The sequence below is a fragment of the Larus michahellis genome, chromosome 2 (genome assembly GCF_964199755.1).
Source record: "Larus michahellis chromosome 2, bLarMic1.1, whole genome shotgun sequence".
NCBI lineage: Eukaryota > Metazoa > Chordata > Aves > Charadriiformes > Laridae > Larus > Larus michahellis.
Window position 1 is genome coordinate 25,863,734 of NC_133897.1, and position 19,474 is coordinate 25,883,207.

At 38.7% G+C, this 19,474-nt stretch overlaps 1 protein-coding gene across 4 annotated transcripts in view; it reads left to right on the forward strand.

Annotated features, from left to right (window-relative positions):
- The window catches only part of CDK14 (cyclin dependent kinase 14), a 328,079-nt gene that overhangs the window by 222,586 nt on the left and 86,019 nt on the right, over window positions 1–19,474 (forward strand). For 3 of the 4 annotated variants that reach the window (XM_074574642.1, XM_074574644.1, XM_074574643.1), the window contains one exon: window positions 12,278–12,326. In XM_074574642.1, coding sequence (XP_074430743.1) covers window positions 12,278–12,326 — 49 coding nt within the window. Of the gene's footprint in view, window positions 1–3,742; window positions 3,940–12,277; window positions 12,327–19,474 lie in introns of all 4 variants that reach the window. The other variant, XR_012585470.1, reaches the window with a different exon arrangement.

Here is a 19,474-nt window from a genome sequence, read left to right on the forward strand (position 1 = left end):
CCTGCTAAAACGTTTGTCCCCATTTTTCTTATAAGTCCCCTTTAAGTACTGAAAGACCACAGTAGGGTCTCCCTGGAGCCTTCTCTTCTCCAGGCTGAGCAACCCCAACTCTCTCAGCCTGTCCTCACAGGAGAGGTGCTCCTTTGCTCTGATCATCTTCATGGCCCTCCTCTAGACCCACTGCAACAGGTCCATGTCCTTCCTGTGCTGAGGGCTCCAGAGCTGGACCCAGTACTCCAGGTGGGGTCTCACAAGAGTGGAGTAGGTGGGTAGAATCACCTCCCTCAACCTGCTGGCCACGGTTCTTTTGATACAGCACAGGATGTGGTTGGCTTTCTGGGCTGTGAGTGCACATTGTTGGCTCGTGTCCAGCTTCTCATCCACCAGTATCCCCAAGTCCTTCTCCTCAGGGCTGCTCTCAATCCCTTCATCCCCCAGCCTGCATTCATTCCAGCCTGTCTTATTTGTCAGATCTGCAAGATCAGAAGCCCAAAAGTGGCTTCTTGGAGCAGCAAAGAGGCAGGAGATGGGCAGAGGAGTTGAAAAGGACAAAGATATCTAGGCAGCTCTCAAAATAAGAGAGACAGAAAAACAAATATATTGTAGGGCTTACCCTCATATTAACACAAAGCCTCAAGAAAAGTGAAGGCAGACAGCTTTCTTGCACATTGCTTTTCAGTCTCTGTCCTAGTAGTGTCTTATTGCTGTAGAGTGAAGTCACTCTCTAGTGCTCTCTAGTGCATTAGTAGAACTTTGTTAACAAGTGCAGTTTTTCAGTGAAATACTGAACACGACAGTGTTCTTCCTCAAGTCAGCCTGTCATTAATTTTACAAGTTTTTGTGTTTTTCATTCTTGGTACTGATTAAAAGGTGAACGCAGACACAGAATCCCTACAGAAACATAATGGGATTTAACAGCGGTCCAAAGACATTGTTTTTATCCAAGAATAGTAAAGAGGAGGAGAAAACCTGGAGATCTCAGTGAGTGCTCTTTGGGTTTGTTCTTGGTTTTATTCTTCTCTGTGATACAGAAAAGTTTTGAACAGTAGATGGCAGCCAAGAAATTTCCTGATTTCATTTTTCTATTTGGCTTCCAAGTGTGTTAAGAGGTATAGGCTTATTACCGCAGAAGAACCTAAGGAAATAAATCCACAGCAGACACTTCATTAAATCTAATTTTTATACAGACATTGTGTTAGACTTGCTTTTATTTTCTCCATCACAGACTATGGATTTTGTCAGCTCTGAATACATAATATTTAGACAAAAGCAGAATGGGGACAGGAGGAAAGATGCCTCCAAGACAGAAAATGGTCACTCAGTATTTTCACCATTTCTGCATGGTGTGGTCTTTGTTTTCTCAGATCCTTTCCACATGTGTGAAGTATGTAGATTTGCAAGTCAGAGTACTTACTATTCTCTCTGGCAATTATTAATCTTTCTATGGCCTGTTAATGCAAAGCACTGAGCTCCTTAATTCTCGTACACTGTGGAGGTCTGAGAGCACTCCAAAGGAAAAGGTCCTCTTCTGTACACATCCCGTGTTCTGCATTCCCTTTGTACCTCCCTATATTCTTCACGGACCTGGTAACTGTAAGAAAAAAAAAATAAAAATCCTTTTACTTATTTGCTGATTTTAGAAATTACAGTAATAGAAAGCATAATCTAACTGGACAACCAAAACTTGGCTTACATACCCCAAAACTGGGTAACTGGACTTTATGCTGGTAGTGTATGAAATGATTAGAGCAGCAAACCAAATAATCTCTGGGATCTTACCAGCATCTAAAGCTTGCTCTGCACAAAGTGCTCTGACCTACAGGCTGGGCTGGGCTGGAGTTACACTATTTGCTCAGACCCTTAGGGTCATTGGAGCTGTTTGGTCATGGATACCAGGTTTTCTGTTGCTTCTTAAAAAAATGCTTTCCTTCATGCAATTCTGTGTAAAAAAGTTTTCTGGCTATGACAAGGCTGCATTGTCCCCTTCCATAGATGCTAAGCCAGCCATGCTCCCCTCCCTGTTTGTCTGAAGTTGTTGTTACGTGCTAGAGAAAGTTTCCTCAGAGTATGGGACTGAAAGACTCTTCTTTCCTGACTGACATCTTTGGACCAAAAATGGAGGTTAATGCTTTAATAATACATTTAAGATGACGTACACTTCTCCCTTCCTTAGCAGAAGAATGCAGGAGGGAACCTGAAATGTCTTGCCAAATCTGAACCAATTCCATTATTCTTTAAGATTTGTGAAATTACTGCATTAATATATAGATGTTATGGGGTTAAGTAACTCCTGTGTCTTTGAGTTTTAAGACTGATGGCTGCAAACAGTAAGTGGGATAAATTGAGAAGTGCAGAGAGCACTGGTGATGAGGATATCAATATCCACTCAGGCAACACTTTGGTTCTATAAGAGTTGTGTAAACATAAAACGATAGGATTTGAACAGAAAGTATCAGCAATAGTTTCTATAGTTTAAAAAATGCTGGGCACGTTAAATGCCTGTGGAGTTGGGAAGACTATCGAGAGTAGAAACAAAACTTCATTGTATTTCTTGTTTGCATACAGACTTAAATAACTAATTTTCATGCTGTGATTTGATAGGGCACAATCCTGTGCTGCAGAGAGCTAATCACAGTTTACTAGGAGAAACATGTCTGAAATACATGGCATTAGTCTCTTCTGTTCTGGAGTGGCCAAGGGTCTGATTATTATGGAAGGCAACCAGTACATAAACAACAATGATCTCTGACATCTTAATATGTGGGAACATTTCTGAGGCTGCATAAGAAATGTGTTCCTAAGGCTAGCTGTGGGTGGCTCTACATCATCTGAGCCCCTAACCTCAGTGATTTTAAAAGCCTGTAATTGTGAAAATAAAACTGTCATAATTTGTTTTGTCATTTAAAAAGTCCATAAAGACGTTGTGTTTTATCTCTCTGCTTTGAGAGCTTTGATTACTTTCTATCTTACAAATACTCTAAATAATATGGGAGATATTTAAAGCTAAAAGTTGGCCTGTTTTTTGAGCTCTCTCCGTGCCTCAGCCTTGGTCCTCTCAGTTGGTGTTTGCACAGACACACACGTACACGTGTCCTGCTTAGTACGTTACTTAAGGATAATCTAAATACTGCATTTGAAAATCCTGAAATACTTCAGAAGTAACTTCGAGCTACCTCTGTGACTCACTTAGAAGTGTTACGGCTGCTGTCATCTTGAGTGGGTCTTCCTGTACTCGCTTATCACTGAAGAAACCCAGCCATTCTGGATCACTGTGAAAGTAAATTATCTGCCCTCAAATAAGAAGATATTTCAAGGAAATTTTGAAAAGTGTTAGGTGCTGTTTCAATAAAATCTTGAGCTTTCATCCAGCTTAGAAGCCCCATGTTACAGGTTGTTGGACAGAGACACTGTAAATGATGAACGTGACTCTCTGACACATGACTTGGAGAACTTATTTTCACTATTTATTCTTTTGATACAATACTTTAAGAAATATGTAGATTTGCTGCACTGAAACAGATCCAACCACCGATTGTATCACTGCACCAGTGTCTCCAAGAACAACATGAAAGTAGGCATCTGCTATGTCTTGTCTGCATGAGTTGTGATTAAGCAGTGTTCCAAAACAAGCTGCTTCCTTACCAGTCTTGTGTCTGAGTCTTCCTGATTTTTCTGTATTATTCTCTCCACTGTCATCTCCCATTTTTCCTAGTCTGGACTCTTACCTTGTTTTCTTCTTCAGCCTTGTCTCCTGGATTCAGAGTCCTGCCCAAATAATTAAGCAAGATAAGCCTTTGGATCAACATCTACACTTAAGTCAAGTTTTCACTTTTCCTACATTCTCAATTAGTGTTTGGGACCGATGCTCCATAATCTCCATCCTGGGAAGTTAAATAGAGATTTATCAGAAGGTACTGTCAGTGAGCAAAGTGGGAGAAGGTAAGACATGGTCACAGTGGAAGATAAATGAAGTGCTAGTGGCCATGAAGAGATGGTAACGGTCAAGAAGTAGTAACTTGCTGGGAAGGTGGAGAAAATGTGCGAATGCTTTGTAATGTTCACTGTGCATCTGTTTCCTTACAATAGTGTTTCTAGGTGGAAGAAAGTTCAATATTTAATCTTGAGCTGATGGTGTAGGAGTCTGAACCTTGCTGTGTTCAACAGACGATCAGATAATAATATAAAGCAATACAGCTGAAAAGGTGCCTTTGTGAGACAATGGGAATATCTACTGAGCACTGATTTTTAAAAGAGAATCCCTAAAGTCAGCATGAAAGAGTTAAGAGAAAGAGACTCTCCTTAAGGAGAAAGCAGAAGACGAAAAGAAACTAGAGCGAGAAAACAACATTCATAGGAAATACTGCATAACACAGTCTGCCAGATTGACAGATACTTCATGGATTTATTAAAAAATCTTGAGTCTATGACAAAACCACTGCAGAGCTGGTGTTCTGACTCAGGAATTCTGCTTTGCTTCCCACATGATCAATAAATATAGATTTGGTTTAGAAATATGATCTGCCTACCTGCTCTTAACAGCTGATTGATAGCCAAGCCTTAATCAAGGGATTATGTCTTCATTTAGAATAGGGCTGGGCTGAGAGACTAAAATCCTTTGGCACAAACCCATGGAAATACTGTATATGAGGACATATGGCTTTTCAAACTTTCATAACAGTTTTTCCTGTAGAGTTTCACCAAAGCCTGTCAACAATTCGTTACACGCTGAATCAATAGCTTGTTTGTTTACATCTACACTGATGCCAGCAAATGTTCCCAGGCAATGTGGGAGTCTCTGCTGTTAAACTGTTAGAGCAGCCTCTGGCATGCCTTTAGCTCATGACAACTAGCACTTCTAAATAATTCCTGGGCATGGTTCGGGAGTTAGTGTGGGCTAGGGACCGTTCCCCATAAGAAGAAGTTCGCACCTCCTGTATTGGAGGCTGGAGGTAGAAGAGTGCTGCACTAGTACAGACACAGGACAGTCATGGTGTCTCAGCCAGACAATTCCAAGCACATTTAAATTACTGGTACAGATGTAGTCATCAGGAATTTGAGTACTTGAAGAAAGGAGAGAGAGAGAGAGGGATCTGTAGGGGAGAATTCATTTCTAATTTCTCCCCCTTGCTTTAGTTTTGGCAAAATTGTAATATTTGGTGATTCCTCAAGTCTCTGGTATCCACAGCCCAAAGGACTGAGTCGATGTTTTCACCATTCTTTAAACAAAATTGCATGAAACCGAAAAGTATATATGCGAGGGAGATAAGGCGAGCACTGCTAAAAGGAGGAACCATTTCATATTAAAGTCCAGTGCTTTAGACAATGCTGGCTATTAAAATTACATTTTCTACTCATGCTCAGTAGGGAGTTTAGGAAACAGCATCCATCCTTCCTCTTTACACAACCTGTGTTCTGCTGAAGCAGGTGCTTTTGGAAGGGAAGGGAGGGGAGGGGATGGGGTTGGGGATGGGGCTGGAGGGTTTGGGAGTTGACGTAATTTTTCTCAAGACATTTGGTATACAAAAAAGCAAAGTTTAACTCATGATGATAAAACTCCAGGTATGATTAAACTTCAGTAAAAACGCTAATTGCACATTAGTGCTGCAAATAGTGCTTGAAAATTTGCTTGTCAGCGTGGATGCTTGTATTTGTATCTTTAGCAAACATAATTTAAATATTGTTAGGATTGAATCCTATAATCTAATAAAAATAGCATATGAGTCTTACATATCACAATGCAGTGTTAGTCACTTTAGACTTTTAATTTAAATGTAAAGAAAGCCCGTTTAAAGAAATCATGCATTAGACTTTTCAAAATATTAATTATGGTGATGTTTAAATATTTGCATTTAAGCTAATCACATTTGGTTTTAAATAGAGAAGAACATTAATCAAGGAATGCAGATTAGCTGGCATGTTTTGATTAACAACATAAAAAATGCCTTGAAGTCAAACTGCATTTTAAGTTCTTTGGTTTAGACTAGAAGCTGATTATCAATAGTGCTAAAAGGAGCTAAAAAAATCAAAATGTAGTCTGCTTCTAATTCCTTATGTAGCTTTTCTTGCCTATTCTAGGTCCTTTCAAGGCAAACGTGGCAAAGGTATAATAGTTCATGTGTTTTTCTGACTGATAAAAGAGAAAAAACCCTCATCTTGTTTTATGTTACTTAAAATGCAAGTGCTTATTTTTTCAATTCTCACAGCAGACCACTAGTTCCTTCAGTGGTCTGCTAATAAGCTCACTAGTGAGTTCTGCTGAAATTCGCTTCTGTTTGAACCTGCCCTTGATGCAGGGCTGTCAGATGGAGCGTGTTTATCAGGCAGATAATGATGTTTGCAGTGGAGAGCATGTAGGTATATATGTGGGCACGCAACTAAGTATGCATATATAACAGTGTTGCTGTCTGAAGGAAATAAGAAACAGAAAGAAACAGAAATGCTGCCTATTTCTATAAGAAATAGAAATGCTGTCGTTTCTAAGACCACTTAATACAGCTGCGTGTAATGGATGAGCTTTCTGGCACAGGCTTTTTTTCCCCGCCTAAGTCTTCAAGCTGAGTACAAGTTGGGAGCAGTTGTTTTAAGAACATAATTTTTTTTGATGCATCAGGTTTGTCAAATCAACCAGCCCAAGGAATTTCCTCCCTCTCTTCCCTCTGGGTACTCACTTCTGCTTCAGTTTTGCAGTTGTCATTCCAGTAGCTTCGTTGATGCTACTCTATGTGGGGCACAGCCCTGAAAACTTCCTTGGCACAGGAGGCGTTGAGTAAGCCTCAGACCTGTGTAAGCGCAGACCTGTGCTGCAAGGTCTGAAGCAAAGAGCGACTCAAATCCATTTCCTGCTGGAAGAAAGTTTGTGTAACCGCACCACCCAGCATCGCTGAGTGGGTCGTGTGTAGTGCCCAGCAGAACAAGTGAATTTTGGCTCTGAGGCTGGGCTTCTGAAGGTGTGGATGTAATATATTAGCCTACTCCTTTTCTACTGTCTTTTAAAATCTTAAGTTAATGGTATGCAACAGGAAGATCTTGCAATTGGTACTTCTTTCACCTAAGGAATATGAGTACCATATGCTTGCTCTTATTTATGCAGTCCTACATAGGGATCTCTACACAGCATTTGATTACGAACATGCCACTTAATTCATCAAGATATGGCTAACTTGGCCTCTGAGAAGCAAATGGTGAACACTTAGGTACTGTGGGATTTGAACAAAACCAAAAATCTCTTGTTTTGTTTCACATAAGCAAAAATCACCTTTGACTAGTGAAATACAGCACCTATGTGAAAAGCCAGCTCTTTAACCATGAGACATGGTTGCTAGTGAGGATGATGACTGTATGTTTGGGATAAAAAGGCAGAGGATCAACTTTTGTTTCCCAAATTTGTTCCCAAAAGATTTGCAAATAATTAAGTGTTTGCATAAAGGAAATTAAAAGCACATGTTTTACTTTAAATTTCAGATGAGCTTACTGTGTTAGTCTTCCCGTATTTTTATTCAAAAGAAGCACATTTAATTATAATAATATGAAAAGATTTGAACTCTAGTACATATACTCACAATCTGAGCTATAAAAATGCAAAATACATCTGAGAGAAAATCTTGATCTGTAAATGCACAGTTTTTCAGGTTTCTCTAATCTCAGCGTTGATGAGAGTGAGCAGCTGCCCGAGCAAGACAGCGTGCCTCACCTTCTTGATGGTGCCTTGCATATGCTGGAGGATGGGTGGGTGTGTGATGATGTGAGCATCTGCATGAAATTCTTGCATGGTAATTTTGCAGTATGCCCGGGATCTCACATACAGTCAAGATCTGCTGACTGATATTACTATTTTTTATGATCAAATAAATGGGAGCATCTGAAAAACAAATACCAAAGCTATATGCTTGAAAGTGTCCTAAAATGTAATTTTTTGCAGTTGGCCAGAAACACGTATGTCTACCTTTAGATTTGGTTGTATAAATCTATCTAGCAATAAAGGACAGATGCACTCGTACAGGTGTGTGAGAGTATTTCACGCTGAAAAGTAACTCAGAAGAAAACCTGGGGATATAATTGTGAGACTGAATTCCAGTTCTCTCATTAACTGGTCTCAAGCAGGAGATCCTGCTCGGGTAAAAGCTGGGAGGTTACCTCTTTTTTTTTGCCTGTGTTGCGACTGCTAGATTGGTGTTTGTGGGTGTGTTGTATTGTGGTTTCACAGTTCACGACTTAAAAATCTGGATCGTGATGGAGAAACTCAAGGATGAGATTGTTGTAGCTTCTCTATTCTGGCAGCTCTGAAATCAAAATCAGCTGGTTTAGTTACTGAGGAAGGATTAATTCTGTAAAGTACTGAGAGCTGGCATGTACACGAGGCTGGGCTTAATTATCACAGTAGACCCATCTAGTTTTACTGTCTGTGAAAGTTAACAAGACTCTGGTTGGAGCCATGACAGTAAAATTGTGTAGAAAAATGTGAGCTGTATTTTATCGATACGTGATTTCTTTCCTTTTACAGAACTTAAAGCGAGGGGCCTCTAGTCTGCTTGGAGTAGGGGAGAAAGAGTTGATATCGATGATTAGGAGAAGCGTGGTCTGCAGTCACACAGCATATAAATGGAACTTGAAATTAAGGATTCAGGACTAAAATTTGCCTCTCTATAGAGAGGGGTTCACCCTTTCCATGTTCTCCCTCTATTTTTCCCGCTTCCTGACTGATAAATATGATGAATAAGGTATTTATTTAAAAAGAGGTTTAGAGCAGAGCAGTAGACTGAGTGAAGAAGGAAGATCCCTTTGAAAAGTTTGTTGATTTTGCTTACGCATGTCCCTTATAATTACATTTACATAACTGGTTCCAGTGTATCACTTTTTTAGTAAACACTCATCTGGCATAGCAATAGTTTTTCAGTTTCTTGCAGAACTGAATTGAAGTTCTTTGAATCTTTGGACATTAGGGCCTTAAGGCAATCTGGCCACGCAGTTGACTCTGTGTTTTCCTCCCACAGTGAAAATAGCTGAAATTGATTAGAGTGAAACTCTGCCAGTCCAGTCAAGAAAATAGGTTGTATACAATACTTCCCAACTGTTCTAGGTTGATGTATCTCTACTGAAGTCAACGTTGCTGTGCCAGTTTGAACCAGCTCAGTATCTGACCGAACATATTGCAGAATGACAGGTAAAATCAAAATCGGTCTTTCCCAGGTCTAGGTTAGCTAGCAATGACTCAAGTCAGTTCAATTTTCTTTCCACCCAGCACCTTTTTGCACCAAAACAGATTAATGTGCAAATCTGCACTTTATTAGCGGAACTCCCTTGTGTGTCTTGGGCTTGTTGTCATGCTGCGCTGTCTAGCTGCATACTATTTTTCAGTCCTTTGTCAGCTATGGCTGGACTATTCACTTATAAAGTATAGAAAGTCTGTATTTTCTTCCAATTTTTGTAGGTAAGTATGTGCTTGCATAGATGTTTTTAATTCAGATTTGTAAACTTCAATTCAAGGGTGAGCTCAGGTCCTGCTAAGGCTGATGCAACTTGGCTCTTAACTTTACTGGACCTCAGGCTTTTCCTCTGGAGAGCAGAAGCTGAATTAGTGAACAACAGGTACAATTTGAGTTGCGATGTTCCTCTCCCTTGTAAGTTGGGGTCTTATTGCCAATGCCAATACGATGCTTGAACTACTTACTGCAGGATGTGTACTTCAGTACTGAGTCTTTATTTATGCTATTGGGTATTAAAACATAATCCCAGGCACCGACTCCAGTGCCATGTAACTGGTACCGAACCATGGCTGCGTCTAACAATGGTCCTGACTACTTTGCCCATTTGATTTAAAGACCTGCCTCGGGGCATTGGCACATCTGTAGTAGATGCATTGCATGCAATGTAGAATAGAGAGAAAAAGAAACTGGCACTTCCTATAGTTTTAATCTGGATGGTTCAGGTGTTGATAAACTGTTTTGTTGTAATATGTGCGCACAGTCAATTGTAAGGAAATCTCTTCACTTGCTGCTCTCAGGTCAGAATGTACCCAGCAACTTCTTTTTTTCCCCTGTTTAACCCTTATGTTCTGCACTCATTGCGATATCACGACTTAACAGAAAATAGAGAAAAAACCTACCACAATGGTTTAAATTGCGTTTCCTTTTTATAGTATCCAAGCAGCTAAGTGCCTGGGATAACTGACTTAATCAGTGATTGGAAAGTACCGTAGAGCTTCTAATTTACGAAATTTAGGATAGTGTCAGTAGCGTGGTATTCAATGTAAATGCATCTCAAGTTCACACTAAGTAATATGGTAGCACTTTCAACAACGAGACATTTCAGAAATGAGTTCAAATGTGTTAAGAAATGTGCACGAAATTGGTAATAAAAATGTTTTATTTGGAGAGACATACTTACGGAGCAATATATTTTCTGTTAGTAAAATGTACCATAGGACCTATATTTCTTACAATACCCTAATCCTAACAACAAATTGAGGTTTATAACACCATATAACATAGTTCATAAAAATTCACCTAATAATTTTAGTTTGTTGAGAACTGCGTAATGATGGCACATCTGAGAGTTGCCGAGTCATCTCTTTCCTTAGCTAAACATTCTGACAGAGAAGTCAGCTAGATGCTACTTTAATGGTCGTCTAAAGTAGTCAAATATTTTCCAAGTGCAGAAACTTTTTGTTGGTAATACACAAAAAAAAACCCCAACAAAAAACCACCACACAAAAAAGCCTTTCAAACTTTTGTTTCCTGTGTTCATCTACATCTAAAAGCCTTTAAGAGTATGACTATGTAGTAAGCATTTGGGGATTTTTTGCTAAGAAAGTTATTCGAGTAAATTTAGATACAATATTACAAAAGTGATACTTATAATTTATATTGGTGCTAAAACTAGTTATAGCTTCCAGTTTCCAGTACAGTTGTCATACTAATCTAAGAGGGAGTGATTTCATTGTTTTAACTGCATCAGTGTGGTTAAAGCAACAAAAATGGTAAATGCGGAGTGGCCCTCGGACGCAGTTTGCAGGTCTACCATTTACCAAAAACTTCCGATAGTGAAGTCAATGGGAGTTGAAGTTTCTGCATACATCTTTTTAGTTAAAGAAAATAATAAAAAAAAAGAAAATAGATATAAGAAACAAAATCATCCACATTGATGAGTGCCATAGTTTTGGCCCCTTTAGAACTGACTACATATTAAGTATATATCACAACTTTAGAACTGACATAAACAAAGTATACAAATACAAGAATTAGAACACAATCCCTCCCAGGTTATATTTACAGTTGTTTTGCACAGTAAGATGCATGCGTATGTGTGTGCATATATATATATATATATATAAAAAATGCTATTGTAACTGTACAGTGTGCCTGTTAAATGTCGTGCTCATGGTGGAAAGGAATCAAAATCAGTTTTTGATTTGTAAGTTCAGGACTTCTTCACAGCAACTAAAACCATCACACTAGGGTAGCTGGCCAGGGCGAGTGCCAGTCTATATGGTAGGATTTCAGTGCAATGAGGCTTCATGGAAAATGTTATTGTATTCACCAACTGGATTGCATTTGTTTCTTCCTGCGAGACACTTAGCTCCTGTTCAAAGTACTGACTCTTCACTTCTGCAGCAGCTTTCATAGCATCTTCCTCTGTCAACCAGAGTCCTGCTGCAGAGCAAGCATCTTCTTGGATATGAGGAAGTACTTATATCTGATCTTAATGTTTGAGTAAATAAGCTGTCATTGTACTTGTTACTTCTGCTCATTATTTGTATATCTTCTTTAGAAAATGGACTCTTCTGTGGCCATCATGTTTTGCATGTCCCTATGTGTCACACAGACCCACACTTCATCTTATGCCTCCTGAGAAGCATAAAAAAATGACAGTGAGGTCACTGAGAATTGTATTTGTGATGAGGGAAAAAAAACCCACCTGGATTTCAGGCGTCTTTTCTTTTTTCTCTAGCAGTCAAAAACTACTTTAGAAATAATTGTAAAAGTTTCCATTTCTATTGATGCCGCAGTAAATGAGCTTTAGGTCATGATGGTTTGTTTTGTTTGTTTGTTTTAACAAATTGGGGTCTTTTAGAGGGTTTTAGTGGTTTGGGGTTTTTTTTCTCCCTGTTTGTATGGCAATTGCTCCTATTCTGGCTTTCTTACCTTGTCTTGAGGCTTGAGCTGCAGTAGTTACATAGAAATGATGAAATGATGAAAATTGACAGTATATAAATATATTTGAAAAAAAAAATCTTGGTTTTAGCATAAATAATTGAATGTGCCTCTTCTTTTCCTTACAGAACGGTTTACACAGTACAGCCCTAAAAACCTTAGACAAGCATGGAATAAGTAAGTATTTTTAAATTTTTTTTATTTACTCTTTTGACTCTTCAAGGATATGATTCATGCCAAGCTGAAGTTATCATAGTTAACATAAAAAGACTATCATTTTTATTTACAGTACGAATGTAGAATTACCGAGGTATTATTCTTTCCTTCTGTTTTTGAATTGCCAATTACCTGTAAATAGATAGAAACTGTATAGCGTATTTTCTTTTTGGGGATGTCAGTTGGCAAGTATATTGACCTCGTTGAGAGATGCTGTGTTATTGCTTTGGGCCATCAGTTTTGAATCTTGTTTTCTCTGTTCCAGTATAACAATTAAGAGACTTCTAAATAATATGTTTCTAATCAACTTTTGAGTGTTTTTTCCACATAATCATCTCCTGTTGACAGGTCCATCTGGTCATTGCTGTGAGCTGATGACCATCCTGTTGTGTATTTTAATTATCATGACTGAAGAAAGTCAATGTGAATTCGTGACTACTTTTTTTTTCTTTTACTGTTTCCTGAATTTTGTCACATTTACATCAGATGGACACTGATATAAAGGTATTGTGCTCAAAATCCAGAAAGGTTGCCTAGTAAGCCAGGAATGCCTAACCAATCATCTGTGTGAAGTTTACTAGAAGATTTCTCAGCACATGAAGAATCTTTGTAGACAGGATATTTGGGCAGTGCTGTATTGACTGATTAACATCTTTTCTATTTTGAAGAAAGCATGCACAGTTTGAGTTGGATGAGCAGGATAACAGCTATGTCAACAACTTGTCTTGCCTGAAAAATTATTAGAATTTTTTTCCACTCTCTTTTGACCAAAATTTTTTGCATTCCAGATTTTATTGTTGGTACCAACACGCTGTGTTGCTGGTAGTTTACCAGGGAGTTCAAGAGATAAATCAGCAGGAGACTGAAGCATCTCCTCCTCCAAGTTTGCCACTGAAGTTGAAGATAGGAAATGCTTTGGTGAAAGAAATTCTTGGTTATAAGGAAGAAGTTACAGATAGAGTAGAAATCCAAATCCTTTTTCAATATCCTAATTTATTAGCAACGGAATGTGTCTACAGCTCTGAAATTCATAGCATGGTCACTTGCCCAAGATGTGATGAGGTTTATACTCACTTTTCCATTCTATTATTACTTCTTCATCTGCTCCTTCTCAAACCAATTTGGTCCAGTGCTCTGGACTGAAGCACCAAGTCATTTTTAATTTAAGTAAAAACAGCAACCAACTTTTGAAATTGGGATTAACTGAGGGAGGAGAAATCTCTTAATGTAACAGGATCATAGTTAAAATTAGTAGTTAATTGTTGGATATGATACCATCAATGTTCACCCTTGAGTCAGAACCTGTGTTTCTGCAGTGCCAGGTGTCTTTCCTGACCCTGCAGCTCACTCTGCATTACTACTGGATCCTCCATGGCTCCTGCAATGAGACATGTAAAGCTGGCACTGAAGCCAGTGCAGGCCTTCACAACGGTTGCTACCTACCTGAGTTAATTGACTTTCAACAGTCTGTAAGTTCCTGGCTTGTCCAGGTCAGACTGGGAGCCTAATTTGGTGACTTTCGTGGAAGAATCCATCTCCTGTTTACTCTAGAGGGACTACAGGAAGATAAACTTCACTTATAGTTAGCTTTCGTGAATATTTCAAACAGTTTTGGCAGTTCTTGTGATCCTTGCAGGCATCTTGCGATGTTGGACTCTACCTCAGTCTTACTGCTTGGAATAACGTAATTCCCTGAAAGGCACAGCTTTCATTTTAAAAAGTTAGTCACTAGAATTGTCTATATTCTGTCCTTTAACAATGAACAAACTTGCAAGTTCATTTTTTCTTTGAAAGTAGTTAATGAAATCCAAAAGCTTGGAAGAAGCAATTATATTACAACACAGGCAATTAGATCTGGATTGGGAAAGAGGGACAAGGAAACTGATACTGATGTGAATGTGTTTGCTTGGGGGCATATATATATGCGTAAGTAATGTGAATAGATACTGGCACGCTATTCCATCCGTTCTGCAGGCACGGACTGAGTGCCTTTCTGTATTTTAACAGCACTTAGACAAGCAGTATCTATGTATGAATAAGTACAATAATAGATTTGAATTTTAAAAGTTGTGGTTTTGTATTTCCTTCAAGAACATCGCATGAAATTTCTGTTTTCGTAAAATACAAAAAAAAAAAAAAAAAGAACAAAACCCAGTTTGCTTAGAACAAACCCTCAATCTCTGAGACTTCATAATTGACACAAGTTATGATCACATCACAGGCTGATTCAAATGAGACCAGAGCTTTTTCATTTCTAAGAAACCTCTTCAAAAATATTTATACATTTTCAGTGCTCTGTGCATAAAGGATTTGCAATTTTTCAGCATAAATGAAGGGATTGAAAGACCGAAAGCAATGACAATACGTGGAGTTCAGCACTTCATATGTGCGGTTCTACTATAATAGGAAATATTCAGTGCCTCAAAATTATGTATCATTTACATTCGAAATGTAAAGGATTTCTCTTTTTCTAGTGTAAATCTTTATCTGTGTGCTGTATTAGAGCGCTGTTGCTTGCACAGCTGTAGTTAAGGATGTATAAACATTTCTGTTATAGACATCATATTCCCAAGGGTTTATAATTCAGCTATAAAACTTAACACATGGACAGACTGATTCATTTTAGAAATTTTCCTCCTTTGTTAGCATGTTTCAGAAAGCAGCAATCTCTGATCTTAAAAAAAAAAAATATCCTTTTAAATGTCCTGATTTAATTTGTTGAAGACTATTGATGACACAAAAATGTTCCATTTGAAATAGAGTACTTTTAAGGGCATGTGGGATAAACGTGAGAGCTAGGATGTGGAGAAAAACATACAGACTTTTGTTTTTAAGTATGTATTGGTTTTGTTACAGAGTTACTTCCTCTTGACAGCAGCTTTGAAAGATATACCTTAAAGAACAGTGTTTATGGTTTTGGAAGGATTTAGGTGTGTGCTTAGACTTCTCTGAGGTGAAGTCCTGTTACTGCATTTTATAGAAGGGGGAATTAGGATACAAAGAAACAAAGGAGTTTGTCACACAGAATCTGCCACAGAAACTGTAAAACAGAGCACAACGTTGAACTTCGTGCTCCCAGATTGGAAGAGAACATCTTTGATTTTCTAAACACAATGAAGCTTTCACCATCTACTGTTCCGTCTTTCAGGCACCGTCTGGCCATTTTTCTTGTTGATATGTATGTTTTGAGGTCCTGGCATGGAAGAATGAGAATATGGGTTTAGAAGTCTTCAAAGAGGCTTATGTCAAAACGTACATTAGAATTCAGTTTATGTAAGGAGAAGTTACTAGAAGGAAGAATAACACTCTTCCAACATCTGCAGAGCCAGCTTCAAGTCTGTAAGGCAGAAGGAACAGGGGCAAAAAAAGCCACAGATGGTAGATGGGGGGCAAAATAATTGCACCTGACCGAATACGCCAGATTCCATGAGATGTGAATTTTAAAGGCAGAGGCAGACAATGGAACAATGATGGACACATGCCAGTGGCTCTGTAATTCCCAGTCTAACTGGAAATTAGCTAAAAGCGTGGAATGTAACAGCAATGACAAAGGGAAACCCAGCACGCTCATTATATAATAAGTCAGATCCCTAAAATTCTTAGAATAGAATTGGTCAATGTTAGAGGCTACTTTTGAGTGAAATAATGTAACTACCACTTATAGTGACTTAAGTTCTTTGGAGACTTTAACACTTAATTTCTTCAAAATCTTAAAGAGATAAGATGTGATTTATAAATTTTGTAGAAAATGCCTCTAACATTAGGAAACAAAACTTGCATTGACAGTTGCTTCTATCTATCTACTGTGAAGCTTCACCTACATTGCGTGACCTAACATATTGTGGAATGTGATTATAAAATACTGGCCTAAAAAGAATTAAGATTTGGTAATCTGATCTTCCTATAGAGTTCATAATTAATTATGTTTTCACCTTTTTTTCCTGAACTTTTCTGTTCAATTATCTCTACACAACAAAAACCAAGAACAGCTCTGCCTTCAGAATTCAATGCAATCTGTTTCAATTTGCAAAAGCTTCTCCACAATAATAAATCCTTACAGAAGAATAACAAAAGAGAACTAATTATCCTTGTGTATATTTGGTAGGATATAAAAAGCTTGTTCAGATCCTTCTGTCATAATGGGTTGCATTGTGAGAAAGTAGGTTGGAAAGAAAAGGTGCAGCTGAAAACAAATTCTGCTCTGTATAAATAGGACTACTACTTCATAATTCCCCAACATGGCAGTATTTATTATATAAATAAAACTTTATTCTCACAGCTAGTCCCACTACTGGGGATTTCTTCCTCTAACAAGATGGCCTCTGTACTTCCTGAGGCCAGGGTGTTTAAAAGTTTCATTGCAGGATGAGCTTGCCTATTTTGGGACTGTTATTCAGTGAAAACTTCCCAAGAAAACAAAGGGAGTGAATAGAGATGAGTCCAAGTATTTTGAGTCTGTATTTCATTTCAAGCATGACACAGACTATGGAACTGTTTACAGTTAAGACTTGGGAAGGACTTGGGGTATTTTTGTTTGGTTTTTTGTTTTTAAGGCAATCTTTGCCTTACTGGGGTTTTGACTAAAGACAAAACTCTCTTCTGATTGTCACTTCTACCCCCTTCACCTCCTGTCCCTGCACCAGCATTGCTTGTTATAATACAGTCTGTAGCACCACTGAAAGTATATTCAAGCTCTCAAGCGCAGAAGGAACAAAAAGCTTTAGTGTTGTCATTGCCAAAACCTTTCTGATGGATACAACTAAGCAATCAGGATTTAAAACTATACCTGGGCACGATGTGGATTATATATGTACGACTGTGTGCGGTTCGAATGTGTTGAGGTTGCGCTGAGGCTGTCCCCTCACCTGTATTTGATGAGTGACCAGGAATTGGGCTCTGGGGGAGCAAGGATGGAAGCCGGATGCAAAGGGAAAAGATTTTGTAGAGGTATTTGTGATATATATATAAAATCACAAACATATATATATCACAGAGGTGTATAAACCTGCCTCTGTCTCCTGGTGATTTGCAGTGATACTGCTGTGCTGGAAAAAAAAAAAAAAATTTTAGTTTCCCATTTTGTTTCATATTTCCCATAAATATCCCTTGATCTGTCGTTACCTTTCGCCGGAGGGGCCTTAGCAATCGTATCATGACAAAAACCTACGTTAACCTGCGACACAAACAAGAAGTCCTTTACCAGGTAGCAAATCTATTACACTGTCTTTAGCAAAAAACCAGCTTCCCCGGACCCCGGCATCAGGCAGGTTGTGTGTGTCCCCTCTCTCCCGTCGCCGCCCGCCCGCGGGGCGGTGTCCGGGGTCGCGAACCGGCGCTGCCGGCCGGGGGCGGGGAGGGGGCGGCAGGGGGCGCGCGCGGGCCGGCAGAGCGCCTCCGCAGGGACCGGGGACCCTCCTGGCAAATAGTTTTCCTGACTCCGCTTTATTTTTATTTGACTCCTTAATGGGGTTTATCAAATTAATTTCATTAATGAAGTGGTGGTGGAAGCTGCTTGTCTAAACCTCAGGGCCTTTTTCGTGTGTCCGCTGCTGTACGTTGCACCCGCTCCGCACCCATTTCTGCCTCTCTGGCACCATAAAGGCGCTCGGCTGCGAAAGTGCAAAAGGCAGCAAAAGTTCTCAGCCCAGCTCGGGAACGGTTGGTGCTAAGCTGAAATGCACTGCAGGTTTTGTCAGCTTCACGGGAATGAATTATATGATGCCGATTGAAGCCAATGACTGAGAAAGATCTCAAAAGTTTCTCTATTTATCCTTCTGCCAAGATTAAAAATTCTTTACAGTTGCCATTTGAATGTTTCCTCCAATAAATTGCTCAGATGTTATAACTTTTATAAATATGGGGGGAGGTTATTCCTAACAGGCTTCATTGTTAGAATGTTTATCCTGACATTCAATTTATTTTTGCTTTATTCTAAATTCCTCCTCTTTTGTTTCACTAAGCTTAATGTATTGTGTGACATCCTCTTGGCCCAGTTAAAAATACTAATAAACCTTCTAAACTGGATCACAAAAGCCCTTGTCCTCTTTTTCAGAGTACTAATAACTCTATGTTGTTTCATTAGTAAAATTACACTGTTACTGCCCTATGCCTTTCCCATCCATGACAGCTGTGAAAATACAGCCCCAATGTACATGGATGTTCTTTGTTGTCTTCTGCAACATCTAATTCATTTTCTGTCATTAGACTAGAGTTTGTTGGCATTCTTATCTCCAAACCTGTCCATATTTTGGTTTTTTTTCCACTGGAAGTAATTGTTTGTTGTTCTCTATCCTCTATCTGGTTTGTAGGTTTTCTGCCCCCATATCTCACTTTTGTTAGCCTCTTTGTACTAATTTTTTTGTCTTCTATGGTGTTTTCAACATTTATTTTAATCTAAGAATTGATTCAGTATGCAGTGTATGCCTTAGTCCAGTTCATTAATAAAGATGTTAAATAAAACTGTGACTAACGCTAATCCCTCTGGCACACAGCTGGACACTTCCCTTCCAACTCAGTACATTGCCACTCATCATTACCCTTTGCTTATGGTCTGTCAGCCAGTTTTCAGTCTATGCGATAGCGTATCACATCCCAGCTCTTTGGTGTTTGCCCACAGAGCAAGAGTTTTTAAAGAAATTACACCAGACATTATCCCTTGTCGCTTTGTTCCACCAATGATTTAGTCCATTTTCAAAAATAATCAATTTATCTGATGTCTTGTTCATTAGTCATCTCTTCTTTTGATTGCTATTTCATCTCAGCTTTTTCCTAAAACTAATTTTGCTTCCACATTGTCTATATTTTCTTCCCATATTGTCTATATTTTGTTTCTATATTGGCCGGTAAGTACTTGCCAAGATTCTCTTCCCGTTTTGGAAAACAGAAAGGAAGTATGTGTATATATATTTTTTTAAGTCTAGTAAATGTCTTTAGAATGCAGAGCGAAATTAGCTAATTTTACAGTAACTTATCTACAGTAATAAGCCTGTAAAGAGAACTGAGGAAAGAGAACTAACTCTTCTTGTGTAGTTTTCCTGGAAAGAGCTTTAAAAGGTGCCTTACATTTGTTTGCTATCCTCACTAATTCCTTAAAAATTCCTTAAGATATT